Genomic DNA, 15,444 nt, shown 5'->3' on the forward strand with positions numbered 1-15,444 from the left:
AAGCTGCACTGGCTTCTTCTAGAGCAAAGGAAATACCTGAACTGTCCCTTATATTATTCCTTTTTGTACGTAGGATGCTCAAAGTACTACTTTTCTGGTGCATAACTGATTGTCCCCACCTGTCACCTTGATTAAACAATGCCTTTGAAAGAAGAGGAAGGTTTCTCTTTCATAACTGTGTTCGGATTTACAGCTATGCATTCAGGCATGAACTCAGCAGAATAAGTAGTGACAAGGAGAGGAAAATGGAGAGGAATGCACTTTGGCAGGCAGGGGGGATGCTTTTGGTGGAGAAGGGGTCCTGAGCACGTCTAGCAGGCGCCAGCTCTTGCCAGGACTTTGTGCTGGTGTAGAAGTCATGGTGGAAAACAACCCAGCCTGGCCTCAGTATGTATTTCCACCATGGCAGTCACCCCATGATCTTTATTCCATCTATCTGTTGGCTCTTCTTTCTGCCAATGTAGACGTGACACAATCGCAGTTTTGGGGTCTTTCCAAAAGAATTAAGTAGGTGGTCCAAGGTACTAATCACGAGTAATACGAGCTTTTTAAAAATCCCTTCAACTGCCGTGAGCTATCTAGCGTAAAAGTGACACCATTGAGCCTAAACCTAGCTGAGTTCTGGCAGTGGGCGAGATAATCCCCGTCTGTGGGCTGCAAAGCATTTGGGATTCTTCTGGATGAAAGGTACTATATAATGTAAGCTATTATCATTAAAAACAGAAGAAGAAATTGCATAAGGTAGGTGGAAGGCATTTGATAATGCAAAGGGAAAAAGAGAAAAGTATTTGTATAAGGCACTCAGCAGAAATGACAGTCCTTGCCCCACAGAGCTTTTGATCTAAGGGTTCAATCCTTCACGTGTGCTCCATTTTTACCATGCAGAGTTAGCTCCATTGCTTGTAGAGGGTGTTTTATGCCTGTAAAATTACTTCTAAGCACAGTGTTGCAGGATGAAAGACTAGTAAAGAAACTACAATAGCTAAAAAAAAAAATTAAAAAATGCAAAACTGTAGATACAATGAGACAAGCTTTCTTGGCACCAAATCTTTATCCCTTAGCTGCACTCTTTTCCATTTGACCTTTTGGCAGAGCCTGAGCGTTTCTTCTCGCGTTTCTTCTCTTAGAAAAACAGACTTCTGCAACTTGCAGTATCTGATGTGGTGCACTTGTTTCCTCAGCTCTGTAACTGATAACATTTCCAGGCTGTGCTTGTGCACTGTTCCAGGGTTTTGACTCCAGAGTAGAAACCCCTCACTTCTCCCTTTAAAACAAGTTTATGGTCATGGATAAAAGAAATCCAAATGATCAAAACAGAGGGCTATTCTTAAATCCAAAGAACAGTTAGATCGTAAGTGTTTCTGCAGGAATGGATTGTAAGGAAGAACAACTGGTCTTTACCTGAGTCTGAAAACTCTTTTGAAAGTCAGGACATAAATGCAATGCAGTGCAAAGGAGTATGCATGTAGACTGCTTTTCATCAGTGTTTGAAAAATGACAATCACAGTAAGTGCCAAATGTAATGCATTAATATCACGTAAAGGAACTGTTGGAATTCTCTTCCTGCTCAATCCCACATAAAAACACACAGGCTTAAATTTTAATTGCACACCCTTCTGATCATTTTTGACAGAGCAGACAGTTGAGATATGTACAATTAAACAAAAGTTCAAAACGAACAGAAATGGAGATGTGCTTAATTAAGGTTCAAAATATGTATACTTGTTCACTTCCCAAATACAAAGACTGACATTCCAAAAGGAGAAGCTGCTTTTGTGGTGTTTCTGGCAAGAGCGAAGGGAGGTGTTTGGAGTAAGTCTGAAGATCAGGAATTGGACCATCAGACCTTAGTTCAGTTAAAAAAAAATAAGAATAAAAAGCACCTGGCACTTTAGATGCTTACGAACGCTCAGCTTTTAGAATTTGACTGATCTCTCCCAAGAAAAGAGTTGCATATAATAAATTCATGTTAGTAAGCTGTGGGTGAAGTGAATGCTGGCGAAGTCATGCGTTTACCATCTCTCAAGTCTTCATGCACTTCTGAGGGCTTTATTGGAGGAATAAGCACCTTTTTCTCCATAGCTCTAGAATATTAATGTTTCCTAATAAAAAGCTTGAAATATTTTTGGTCAGTCAGAAGTTCATTGAAGTCAATTGTTTTGTTTACTTCTTTCAGAGCAAATCAAGTCCTAGGAACTTCATTATCCTAAATTCCCTTGCCCTTTTCTTTTTTCTGGCAGAACTAGATATGTTTCTGTGTATCAAGAGTTTGCATCTTGTAAGATCTTGTTTTTGCTGGGCAATAATTCTCAGAACCTTGAATATTCAGTAATTCAGCAAATTCAAGTTATTTTTCTCTATATCAGATGCCCAGATTAGAACACCTGTTTGTGTCAGGACTGTCCTCCCAGCTAGCAGCCTGCATCAGCTCTTCCAGAGTGAGCCACCAGCATACCAAGAACACATTTGGGATGCGGGGAGAGAGCGCAGGACGGTGCTGTGAAGGTCACTTGCACTGTTTTCCCCTCGTTTCTTCCATATCTCTCTGGGACTTTTTTCCATAGAAAACAGCTTGGGCCAAGACACGAGGTCCAATAAAGAGAGCTAGGAGCCAGCACTTAGATTTTTGTTTAGAAAGTACTACTTATAAGAATTAGTGGAACATTAAAAACAAAAATTATCTGCTCACCTTTTTGGTATAAATTGAAATCCTTCCAAAAGGCTGAAATGGGTGTAATGTGTTTTAAACACTAGAAAAGAGTATAAGGCAAGTAGCGATGTTTTGCATGTGATCATTTTTAATAAAACCATCTGGGAGACCAGCTAGAAGAGTGTGTTTCAGTAATTAAAATCTAGAGGTGCTAAAGTACCGTGCAAGTGTCAAAACAAGCTCCCAAAGCAGCTTGGGAATATTCAGCAGATGTTTAAAAACAATAAATTAAACAAAGGTTGAATGATCAGAACTGAATTCTTCAACAACATTTTGGAACCAGCTGAGACCCTGACCGCAAGGAACGGTTTCCCTGTTAGTCCATGAGAAGTAGATTTCCACGGCAGTAGCCTTTTTAATTTTTAAACATGCAACCTCTACGTTTTTGAGCACTTCTTTTTGAAACACAAAGAACTGGAAAAATAAGAGCACGTTGGCAAAGAAGACTTGAGGCAAGAACTGTAAGTTGTCACTGAAGGTGTGGTTGATGTAGGTAGTTCAGAAAAGTATTTGCATCAGTGGCATGTGTTTTGGTTACAGATGCAACCTGTCTTTATTTGTCTCTGAAATAATGCCACAACGAATGGTACTGGTAGTGTGAGTGCAGTTGTGTGTAAAAAGGCACATAGTTTCCTTCGGGATAACTATTCCGTTTTAGAAAGCTGCATCTGTACTAGGTACTGCAATGATACAATTACTGCAGTGCAGTTAAAATAATGCAATTTTTATATTTAGACGAGGTGTGTGTTAGGTAGAGTGAAGGAGCTGTGCTAAAATACTGTTCAGAGAGCGCCAGTAGAGATCTTAGTAACGTATGGCTCAAATTATCTTTTTGAGTATGAGTTACCTTGTGTTTATTCACATTGAACTTCTTGTGCTGGGGGAGTGCCCAATGGCATCGGTCATTTGGGGGAAGAGTTCATCTTTTGGTACACGTACAAAGCTGTAGAGCTAGCAGTGAGCTACAGCTTTTTCTTCTTGGCATCATCAGTGAAAGAGCACACAGGAGGCAGAGGGCTGTGTTGCTGTGGTTGCAATCTAGAGGCAAGGGTAACTTTTTCAAGGTTACTTGCTTTGAGCACTTAATGTGAGATTTGTGGAAGGAGGTCTGGGATTCTTGTTTTTCCTTTTCAGAAGGAGCTGAGACTTAAAATGGTGAGAAGGCTCCAACTCAGCATGCAACAATGGAGTTAAATCCCTAGCCCGTTTTGAAAATATGCTTCTTTGGCTTACATAGCACTTAATTGCATAGACCTTTTTTCCTGGTGGTGAGGCTGCCAGAGCCTCAGCAGGAAAACAGCTTGACTACTGTAGGAGCTGGGAGCTGGGCAGATCACCTCTTTGTTCTTACCTTAGGGACGTCTGGGTTGCAAAGTCACTCCTGTACATTTTATGGAGAGCCACAGCAAAGATGACGTGTAGTATATTATTAATAATAACAAAACTTGGAGAAAAGAAGAGATTTTAAAGTTTTGCTACTGGGAAGCAACACTACCAAATAACCAGAGATTATAAACTCAGATTTTCAACAGCAAATTGACTTGAGTAAATGTTCATTTTTTTTGTTCATTTGTTTTAAACGAGTTTGCTTATGCTTTCTGGACTTTACTTTTTTGTATGTAAATGATTAAGTTGAAAAGCCATGAAAAACTGTCACCTTCGTATTTGTTGTTCAGTTTGCAAGGAAAAAAAATCTGCTAATTAGCTCTTGTTTATTTTTACGATATTACGTCAGTGGACTTCTGAACAGAAAAGGGAGACAATTAAAGGAAATATCTAAAGAAAATAAGCCTTAAATATGATAGTACTGAAAACTACACAAATTGTGAAGGCTGGGCTTATGTTACTTGAGGAGTAGCTTTGAAATATGGTATTTTCTGGACTGTGTTGCTTCCCCCTTATCTTCTCTAGTTCTCTTGAATGCTTCAAAGAGAACATGGAAAAATAAAAGTATGATAAGCAAACATAAAGTGATCTAACTATAAGCAAGTACCAAATGCAAAAAAAGATAAAAATTAGTTTTCCGTATTTGCCTTGTTTCCTAGACCTGGATGATATTTTAAGTATTTTGTGCTCATTTCAATCTTGCCAAGGCGTTATGAATTTGAAAAACTTAAAAGGAAAATATAACCAACTCTATTTTTTTTCTTAATGAAGCTTTTCATCTAAGCACTAAATGTTGTGCTTTCCTAAATTATAAAGTGATTTGGCAGAACTAGAAGCTCTAGGGTAGCTTCAATACAACTTTTTTTTATGGTTGGAACTTTTTTTGGATGAATGGAGGTGTCACTTTAATCATCTTGTCTCGCAGCATTTACCTCAAATTTTTGCATTAAACTATAAGTTAAAAGAATTGAATTCTTGGAAAAATGATGAAACCGAGCAGTCATCGTCAGATTTGGAGAATTTTGCTGGTAACGTGGAGAGTCCAGGCTTTCTTGCCTATTGAAGTGAAATCCTCAAAGCCAAATCTTCCCTGTCTATGCAGCCTTCCCTAGGCACACCCCTCATGATTGTTTTGAGCCACAGCACGTCATTCATAGACTCATCTAGGTTGGAAATGACCTTCAAGTTCATCAAGGCCAACCATCAGCCTGACCTGCCGCATCCCATCGCTAAACCATGTCCCTCAGAGCCATGTCCACACCTCTCTTAAGTACCTCCAGGGATGGGGACTCCACCACTTCCCTGGGCAGCCCGTTCCAAGGCTTGACCGCCTTCTCCCTGAAGAAATTCCTCCTAATGCCAATCTAAACATCTCCTGGCACAACCTGAGGCCGTTCAAGTCTGCAACCCAGCAGCATAATTTCCCACTGGATTAGGTCAACATGATGTGCGTAGTGTTTGGACATTTCTTCTTGCTGCCTGGGGTGGCAGTAACGCCTGGTAGGTGGAGGACGCAACGTGCAACGTGAGCCTGGGAGCCCTTCCTTACCTTCCCAAGTGGGAGGATTGATTTTTATTTATTTATATATATTTTTAAGTACTGGAGGGTGCTGCCTGTATCTTCTCTACTTTTTAACCTACCTCTAAAGCTTCTGAATAAACAAACAAATTACGGAGTCCAGACAGAGCATCTAGATGTTTACGCACAATAAATTCAAGACAAAGTGCAGCATTGTAAAACCCCTGCTGCTGTGTAATTATCTATAGATAGTGTGAATTTCAGCACAAATGGAAAAATGCAGCATTATGTTTTCTTTAAGATGATGACTGTAAAGCAAATGAGAGCAGAGATCAAAATGTTCAGATATGATTAACATAGATCTTCTATTCCTTTTTATGAAGACATTCTGAATCATAGAAGGGAATTCATACTGTTCATATTTAGAGGCATGAAACTGACAAAAATGCTGGGTTTCCCCTAGGCAGAAACCACTGTTAGAAGTACATTTCCAGATTCCAGGCTGTTGGTTATTAAGGTAACTAAACTCCCCGACAGAATGAAGGGAGGTAATTAGGGGATGGTTGCAAATGGAAGTGTTGAATTTTGACACCTTTTGTTTCTTGTGCAACGATTGTGCAGTTGGTGGGTACTTACGAAAGGAAGGGCTGGAGGAGAAATCGTTCAGACAGTTTTGCAGCTCACTTTTCCCCAGGCCATCATGGTCCTTGCCACGTTCTTCTGAACAGTGGGCTCATCAGCTTGGCAGCAGTGGGAAGGCTGAGCGCATCCAGCAGTCTCGTGGGATGAGATGGGACGTGTCTCGTTTCCATTGGCTTCCCTGGAGCTGCCAGCTTGTCAGCCAGGTACCTGGCCAGGGCCGTCATGCAAGGGATAAATATTCTGTGAAGGTTGCAAGTTTTTTCATCTGTCAGGAGTTTCTTAATGCTTTGACGTTGGTGCCATGTCAATTTTGTTTCAAAACAACTATTTTGTTCAGATGTTCTCGAGAGGTCTCAGCACAGACTGCCCCTCCAAGTCTTCTTTTCTACCTTTTAAAAACATGTCTGCAAGAAATGTCATCTCAAATCGAAGTCTGGAAAGACAAAAGGCTTTATCTGAAGCTTCGTAGTAACTCCATTTAATGCAAGAGCTTTGTGGATTTTTCTTTCTCGTCCGTTTGTGCGGAACAGCATAAAGTGAATAACAAGCAAGAGTTTGTTACAAGTATTCCTGTAGAAATTCTGTAATACTGGAAGCTAAGGTATTTCCTGAAGTGTGGGTTAAATTGTTCTAGGGCAGCAGCCTTTCTTCAGGCAGGATATGCAGATCTTCCGGTGAAATGGTTTCCACAGCAGATTTCTGCCTGGCCTTCCAGGTGGAGCATACACGTTTTGGAGATGCATGGCATTCCTGATAGCTGTAACAACTGAAGGCTGAGCAGGGATTCATTTAGCCCAAGTCAGAGACTTTGATATCAGAGAACACTGATACTAGCTTCTGCCAGTCCGGGTTTCACCAAGGAGAGATGTTTGCACGCAATAAATACACGAACGATGAAGTTTAAGTGTTGAAAACATGTTTCATGCAGAGTACTTTTTCTGCTGCTGCTTCTTTTTGGTGTTGGGGGGGAACATAGTGGTTGAATTTTGTAATGAATTATAAATTATGTTTCTCTTTCTTGTTTCTGCTTTGCAGTGTGTGCTGTACTTGTGGGCCTTGAAAATCCTTTACCCCAAAACACTGTTTTTACTTCGTGGGAATCATGAATGTAGACATTTAACAGAGTATTTCACATTTAAGCAAGAATGTAAGTGTACCTTATAGCCTGTCTTGTCTTTAATCCCTGTTCAACAGCTTCGTTTTGTTATTTTGTATTTGATACTTGCTTTGACTATCAGTAATTTTTATGGTACTCCTAATGTTTACTCTGAGCAATTTTCAGTTGCCATCCCTGTTCCCCGAGCGGGCCGTCATCCTGCAGGGGTTGGGGAGGGTGTCTCGGTGGTGGAGAAAGGAGGGGATTAGTCTCTGAGCTAACTTCTGATCAAAGTGCAATTCACTCTAAGCCAATTTACAGGGCAACACTTCTTGGTATGCTCTTTTTATAGGAATTCCTTTCTGCATTGCAAGAAAGGATGCAGTGACACACAAAAGCTCATTAGGTGTAGACCTTCACTTGCACAATGAAACTTTTTTCTGTGGCACTGTAAACTGAAGCTATTGCCATACTCCTCTGTTGCCTTTTTAGCAGCGGGTATAAAGGAAATGTTAATTGGCTCAAAGGCTTCATGGTTTTCTGACTTTAATATGCACATTGGTAAATTAACATTTCAGCTTCATTGTACCACCTCATTCATTTCGTAATGGTCTTTCGGTAGATAATTAATTGTAAGGGACTGGGCTGAAGTTCTGATTACTTCATAGAGAGCTTTGAGTGAAAATGTAGTAGCTGATTACCGTTCAGCAGACTTTTTAAGCCTTGCTGTATAGGTTTCATGGCCGACAACAATGGCATATTAAATTGGTTATTTACAGTTTTTAAGAAAAGTTTAATGAACTTTGCAGAACTTCTGTTAGTTTTGCCTCAAACAGTAAATGAAGAATTTTTCCACCAATGAATAACAGTAGCCTTAAAGGTTTTTTTAGCATGAAGCAAGCTTTGCTGTAGTTCTCAGTGCAAGAGAGAGCAGTGACAGCAAGATTAGGGTTAAGTAGCATTCTATTGCTGTTTTCCTCTTAGGCGTTGGTTGCACTTTTTGATACCATTTTAATCTTTAAAAGGTAAAATCAAATATTCAGAACGAGTATACGATGCCTGCATGGATGCCTTCGACTGCCTTCCCTTGGCTGCTCTGATGAACCAACAATTCCTGTGTGTACATGGTGGCTTGTCTCCAGAGATCAACACCTTAGATGACATCAGAAAAGTAAGTCTGAGTAGTGCTTAGGTCTAATGAGAGAATGGTTAATCACCGATAACTAGAAATTGAATCCTTTCTCACTTCCATTTGTGTAAGATGCTTGTATGTCATTTTGACATTCACATTGACATTATTGCCTTTTAAAGGTCTTTTTAAATAGAATGTAAAAGGAATTGCTGCAATTAGTGGTGTTTTATTGAGGTGAAGAAATCACCAGCATCCAGTATAACGCAGGATTTATCATCTTCGTGTTCTGAAAAATAAATTGCATTAGGGAAATAAGTATTTAGGAACGAATGAACACAGCATTAATTTCTTGTAAGTAAAATCTATTGTCACATTGTGAGCATACCACCTGATGATTCCTTGCACCTTGTTAGGCATTCTGCACTCTTGGAGAGAAGTTAAAAAAAAATATATATGTATATATATATATTTCTAGAAAAATCTCACAATACCTAAATAATATAATAAAAAATGTGATATGATAGCAATGATTTATAGTCAAAACATTATTACTTAAAAAAAAAAAAGTCAAGAACTTCATTGTCAAAATTTTCTGCCATGGTTTTAATAGTACTGCACTTCGGTGTGCAGTGCTTATAAGAAACTTTTCATAACACAAGAGTATAATATAAGCACCAATTTACTGAGCCCCACTTAGACAATATCAAACAGTATCTTTATGCACTCCAGTGTTGTTGCATGCTATCAAGGATTAATTCTTTTCATGTGTTTTGGTAAAAGAGATATTTAACCCATTCGTTTTTAGTGTTTCTAGCAGTAAAGATTTCATATTTCTTGCATGCAGTTTGAAACTTGTAAATATGGGTATACGCTTCTGAAACTTACAGATACTGAAAGATGAATTGTATTCTAAGGTTAATTTTTAGCCTACTAAGAAATAAATATTGTTTAAAAATATAATTCTTAAACCAGTAATTACATATTCTGATTTAAATGCAATTAGATTAAGATATTGACAGCACTTTCAAAAATTACTGAATACAAAGTTTGGTTTCTGAGTTAAAGGTTCACTATCTCATTAAGCTAAAATATTCTCTGCCTGAAAATTAGCTGGCTTTGCAACAGTGTAATAGCAGAGCAACAGTGTTTAGTGCTTAGATTCTAGATTAGGATCATTAACATCTTCACTTCACCCCCCCCATCAACCCCCCTTCCCCAGCAGGTTTATTCATCTTTGGCAATCAGTAGGAATTGTTTTTGCATATTTATGAATTGTTATTTAATTTAAATGAGTTACAGTTACAAAAGCATTAATTGCTTAGAGGGTTGAAATAAGTTAGAAGTGTAGGCATGCTATGAATATTTCATAATGAGGATGCAAAGATAAAATTGTGGTGGTCTCATTAAGACTTTTTAACTTGGTGTTGCAAACAGGTAAGACCACTTCTTTCTGGTTGAAAATTACTTTTTTTTTTAATAATTAACAAATCATCACTTGATCTTTCTGGAGAGAAAGATCCTTTTTCTTTCTAGAGAATGTTTTGGACTGCTGGCTTCACTCTTACAGTCATCTTAACAAGGACTGTTTTTGTATTAAAGGGTGCTTACAGAGGAATACTGCTTTTTAATATTTTCATATTTTGTTATACTCTTATATGCAGTGTGATTCTATATAATTTAAATTTTTAATGCCAGTGGTCTTTTAATACCAGGCAGAAACAGTAATTTTTAGCTGCTTAATTAGAGCTAGTATTATGGGAACAAACGGAATACCATGGCAAGATGCTGTAATGCAGAAATGTTTATATATATATATATATATATGAATGTATTGAAATTAAAATGGGAACTAGCTTTGAAATAACTTGTATTTTTTTCTTGAATTGTCTCAGTCACATTAATCAAGTGCAATGATATTTGAAAAATCACAAAATACAGAATTACTATCTATTCTCTTTTCCATATTCACAAAGAACATTAAAAGAAAAAAAATCACATTGAATGGGAATCCACTGTATCTCTTCATTTTTCATCTATATCTATTACTGCTTCTCTTCGTCAGTGTTAGCAAGGAACATTTTACTGTTATTCAAAATCCAGTGCTTTAAAGCTGAGAGTAACCCAAAGCTGAAAAGTAGTTGGCTTTGGGTGTTAGTTTGGCAACCTATGGAATGAAAAAAATAATACCTTTGCTTCAGTGTTTCTATTGAAAGAAGTTAGTATTTCTTTGTCTCCTATTTTTCTTAGTTAGATCGATTCAAGGAACCACCTGCATACGGACCTATGTGTGACATCCTGTGGTCAGATCCATTAGAGGACTTTGGAAATGAGAAGACTCAGGAACACTTTACTCACAACACAGTCAGGGGGTGCTCGTACTTCTACAGGTGAACATTACTTCTTTGATTTAATGGATTTCTCTGTGTCAACTTGTTCTGGTTTGGTATAAATGTTTGCTTGAAGTTTACAGTGCTTCTTAGATAATTGGGTTGTGAAGAGGTCTGGCCCTTTTTTTTCCCTGCAGGCTGGGCTTACTTTCAGGTAAATTCGTCGTTTATTTGTGTCTTGCCTTCTTCACACAACTGTAAAAACCTAAATGACTTAATTTTATTCACCAAAGCCCATGTTTTTCATTTATTTTTCTCCTTGTAAGTTAGGGAATGAACTTGACTCTTTTAAAAAGGGGTAGTTAACTACATTTCTAGTTTGAAACTTAAAAGTTAATTTTGAATGAAAAATACTAGTGTCGGAAGACTCACTACCTATTGCTCTACAGGGTAGGTAAAAATTGATTTCTCCCCACAGGCACGTTTTTTCCAGGTCTATTGAACTTCTGCTTAAATTTGGGACTAGTTCTTCCCATGAAATTTAGTATTTGAACAGTACTGGTTAAATTGGACTTGCTAAGAGCTGAAATGTAGACAACTTGCCTGTAATGTTCTTGCAGAAACATGTATGGATTTAAATGCAAGGACATCAAATTATAATTATCTTTAAGTGATTTCTTTTTATATGTGTTAAAAATAAACCTGAGAATATTACCGAAAAGTAATAGTAGTGGGTATAGAAGCAAATCTAAAAAGAAATCTGCGGGTCAGTTTCTGACTGTTTAAAGGAAGCTTTCTGTTTCTTTTCTGCTTAGTAGTTATTGTAAAATTCTATCCTTTAAGCATGGTTTTTATGTGTCTCTATCAGTGTAAAGAGTCGGGAGACTCTAACTACTGTACATTGAAGCAGTGCCTTTCTTTGGGTGCTGGGGAATGTGCCCTTGTCAGCACACAGGGAAACCAAAGCAATCAACCAGTTCCCTTTTCTCAGTTTGGTCTGACGGGAAGCTGGTTGCTGCCTTTTTCCATTCCCAGTGGTAGGTTTCTTGGTTTCTGGAGTCCTGTGGACACCAGGCAGTAGAAACCCTGCAGGTGTGCTTGAGCTGCTGGTGAAGAACTACTCAAGTGCTGCTTCCATCCTCCCTTCATCATAAGAAGAGTCTGCGTTACCTTATGAACAGTGGTGGTGATTTTGAGGTGTACGCTGTAGGGGTTTTGAGGGCTTTTTGTTGTTGTTAGGGTAGTTCAGACAAGCTTGCAAGGAAAAGAGTGGAACGGAACTGACAGAGGGGGAGGTTGAGTGGCAGAATGAGAAATGTATTCAGTGAAATCTTTATTTAAAAAAAAAAAAAAGGGTTCAGTCAAAATGTTAAGAGGTTGTTGAATCTTCTGAAGGGATTAGTTCTACTTCAGTCCATGTTAGCGATATGCAGGTCTAAGTTTTCCAAAAGATGTCAGCAGAAATGAGGAATCCAGCTTTTTTAGTGATCTCAGGAGACCTTACCTGGAACGTAGCTGACCCTTAGCTGTTTAGTAACATGTAGAAAGAAATCAATGACTTCCACCAGTAACCAGGAGACAGAGCTGCTGGAATCGGACCCCTAGTTGGTAATGTTAGCAGAAAGGTAACTGATGGGTTGACCTATAGAAATTAGTTTACCTACTCCTTTCTCTGAGCTGTAATTGCTCCAGCATGGGATGGGCTGAGAACAAAGCAGTTTGTACCGCAGCCTGTGCTGTCCACACGCACCTTTTGTGGATAAGTAATACCACAGCGCTCAGATCAATAAAGCCTGGAATGTGCTCAATAAATGTGTTTGGTCTCATTATGAAAGAAGGTGTCAAACTGTTGCAAACAATTGATCTGGGGAGAAATGGGCTTATGACTCCGAGGGCTAAAATCATTCCTCTTCCTTTGAATAACACTGAACACTGCGCTTGACGCATGCCTAGGACTCCCAGGCACTGTTCACTACAAGCAATGAGTAATAGCAGTTTCCTCTCATGAACCTCTCTTGAAATGTGAAAAGCCTTGCAGACATGCCTTGTGCTCAGATGCTTGTTATGTACTTCTTCAGAGCACCTTTTAGATTTTAGGGTTGTTTCTCAAAATTACCCTAAAATTCCCCTAAAGTATATATCCATTTTTCTCCTGAAAATGTGAGATATCAGATCTAGTCTGTATTCTGTTTCGTATTCAGAAAAGTGCATATTCAGGAAAAGATGAAATATTTGCAAGATGCCTAGTGGTGAGGTAACGTGTGAGGGGAAATGGAACTGCATAACGACGCTAGCAGATGCCTAGCTTGGTGCCAACTTTATCCAAGATTATACGAAAGCAAGTGTTACTCTAAAAAGAAGTACCTCATTGTTTTTAAGTTCACTAATTGCTTACCTAATGATAATTCATGGCAAAAAATAATAATAATAAAAAAAATCCATGATTACACTGTGCAGCATCTAGTTTTGCTTGCCTTTTCTAGTTAGCTCCTAAGAAAAGGAGCATGTTTTCCTAAACTGCAGCTCAGCTTGTAAAGAAATGACTTAATTAGGCAGTCCTTCCTCAAGGCTGTCTGTTGATAGAATGGACTTTGTTTATTCTTTGATAAATAAAAGTTCTTAGCCATTTCCAGAATGGAAAGTTAAAAGATAGCAGTGGGCATTTTGTGGGAAGGTCAGAAAGATTTCAGAGACATGCAAGCCAGAAAAATGATTTCTAGATGAATAAGATCTCTTAATGACAGGAAGAATCAGTAATAAATAGTTGTCATTTTATCAGACATGTTCATGACCACGGCAAATTCCAAGTGACTTTTAAAGTGATTTTAGAGTTATAACAAAATGCTATGAGGAAGATGCGTTCAACAGCAATGCAGCTTTCCAACTGTGTACATGCAATGTGTTAATTGGGCTTTCCAGCTCAGTAGTACATTCAGTCTTCTCTATTCATCCACAACTCGTTTGTGAACTGTTGAGCCATTTGTATGAGCTAAATATATATGAGAAATTATAAAGAATGTAGTTTACATTAATCTGACAATCTTTTCACTACTTTCATTAGGTGATCTCTCACAGTCTATTGAATTTCAAACTGATCAAGGTTTTCTTCAAGAAATTTCCTTTTGTATAACAGCCCTTGAAGCTAGTATGGCTAGCACTGTAAAATCTCAGTTCTGGAAATTACAGGCCTAACCTGTCATTTAGAGATGTAAAGAATAGCTTAATTTTCAAGGGTGCTAAGAGTGAGCACTTAATAAATGTCTTTTGTGTCCAGCAACAATTCACACTGTAGATTGCCAAAATCTGTGCGTTCTGGGAAATAGCAGTAACACAATGCTAGAGAAAAAAGTAATTTTTGGAAATGTATTTAATTTCTTTGTACCTTAAAGTAAACAAAGAACAGCAGTGATGAGATTTCATTTCCCTTTTCTGAAATAAAAGCTCATATGACCTTTACAGTTTTGGTCATGTTAGTTGATGCAATCTCTTGAAGGAGTAAAAAATAATTAATGGGGTGATAGTTGTGTAAATTAGTTTTTAATTATTAAAGCAAAACTTTTCTTCCATCCTAACCCATAGAAAATTACTTTGTATTCAGGAAATGTTACAAACAAAGGAAGTAATTTTTCCTTGAGTGTGTTGTTTTTGTCTTTTTTTTTTTAACAGATTTTTCAGCCGATTGCCAGTAAAGGTGTTTCCTCTTTGTTTATCAGAGTATGTAGTTTTGCTTTGTATTTATTTAGTGTATATTTATTTGTGCTTGGCTGGTTGCACTGATCTTGCCAGTGACCCATTGCACTTACTTCATGGAGAAGGGTTACAGTAACTTGAGCATTTCTGTGAGAAATGCATCTAACGTGACAAGGTATACTGCTACTTATATTGAGAATGGCTTCTGTCACTGAACGGAAAGTTGAAGAAGTCAGCTAGACTTTTTTTCCCCTCAGAAAAATAATACTAACTTAAGGAGAGACAGCCAGTAAGTGGGTTTAGGCAATTGTGAGGCAGGAGGGAAAACTCTCCTTTCCAAACCATACTAGGATCATGAACGTCATTGTTCCCAGGAGATTTATGGGACGGATGAAGAATTAAAATATTCTTGCATCACATTTAGACAAAGTTACTATGAGCATATGTAGTCCTAACCGTGAAAATTGCAATTGGATCTGAGCCCAGCTTGTTTAATTTCCTTTGTGTCAAAGCTCTGGTAAAGAATTTCAGGAGTTTGGTTACACCACTGAGGTAATTAACTGTGTCTTGTCCTGTGGAAAGGGCTTCCTATCAGGAGTAAGCACATGCAGAAGCTTAACACTCGCTTTCTGGGATTGATTTATGTGTATGAGACTTGGTTAATTAATAACTGTTAACAAGAGCACAAGAGTGGCACGAGCCCGGCCCAAGCCAACAGATGGACTTAGAACTAGAGCAACTACTTGGAAATTTTCTGCAGGTATTGCACTCCAGGTTCATGGGTCTTGTTAGTGAGCTTCATATTAGTTCTTAGGGGATGCTGAGATATATAAAGGTATTTGGCTGTTGATTACATTGTTATATTTTTAAAAAGGAATAAAAAAAGGAAGGCAGAGATGTTTAGTGGTAGCAAAGAGTGGCTGGCATTGCAGACCCCTCAAC

At 38.2% G+C, this 15,444-nt stretch overlaps 1 protein-coding gene across 6 annotated transcripts in view; it reads left to right on the top strand.

Annotated features, from left to right (window-relative positions):
* The window catches only part of PPP3CA (protein phosphatase 3 catalytic subunit alpha), a 287,540-nt gene that overhangs the window by 229,411 nt on the left and 42,685 nt on the right, over positions 1 to 15,444 (top strand). For all 6 annotated transcript variants that reach the window (XM_080590673.1, XM_080590674.1, XM_080590677.1 and 3 more), the window contains 3 exons: positions 7,293 to 7,404; positions 8,379 to 8,524; positions 10,733 to 10,872. In XM_080590673.1, coding sequence (XP_080446799.1) covers positions 7,293 to 7,404; positions 8,379 to 8,524; positions 10,733 to 10,872 — 398 coding nt within the window. The remainder of the gene's footprint in view (positions 1 to 7,292; positions 7,405 to 8,378; positions 8,525 to 10,732; positions 10,873 to 15,444) is intronic.

The sequence above is a fragment of the Anser brachyrhynchus genome, assembly GCF_964034855.1.
Source record: "Anser brachyrhynchus genome assembly, chromosome: 4".
NCBI lineage: Eukaryota > Metazoa > Chordata > Aves > Anseriformes > Anatidae > Anser > Anser brachyrhynchus.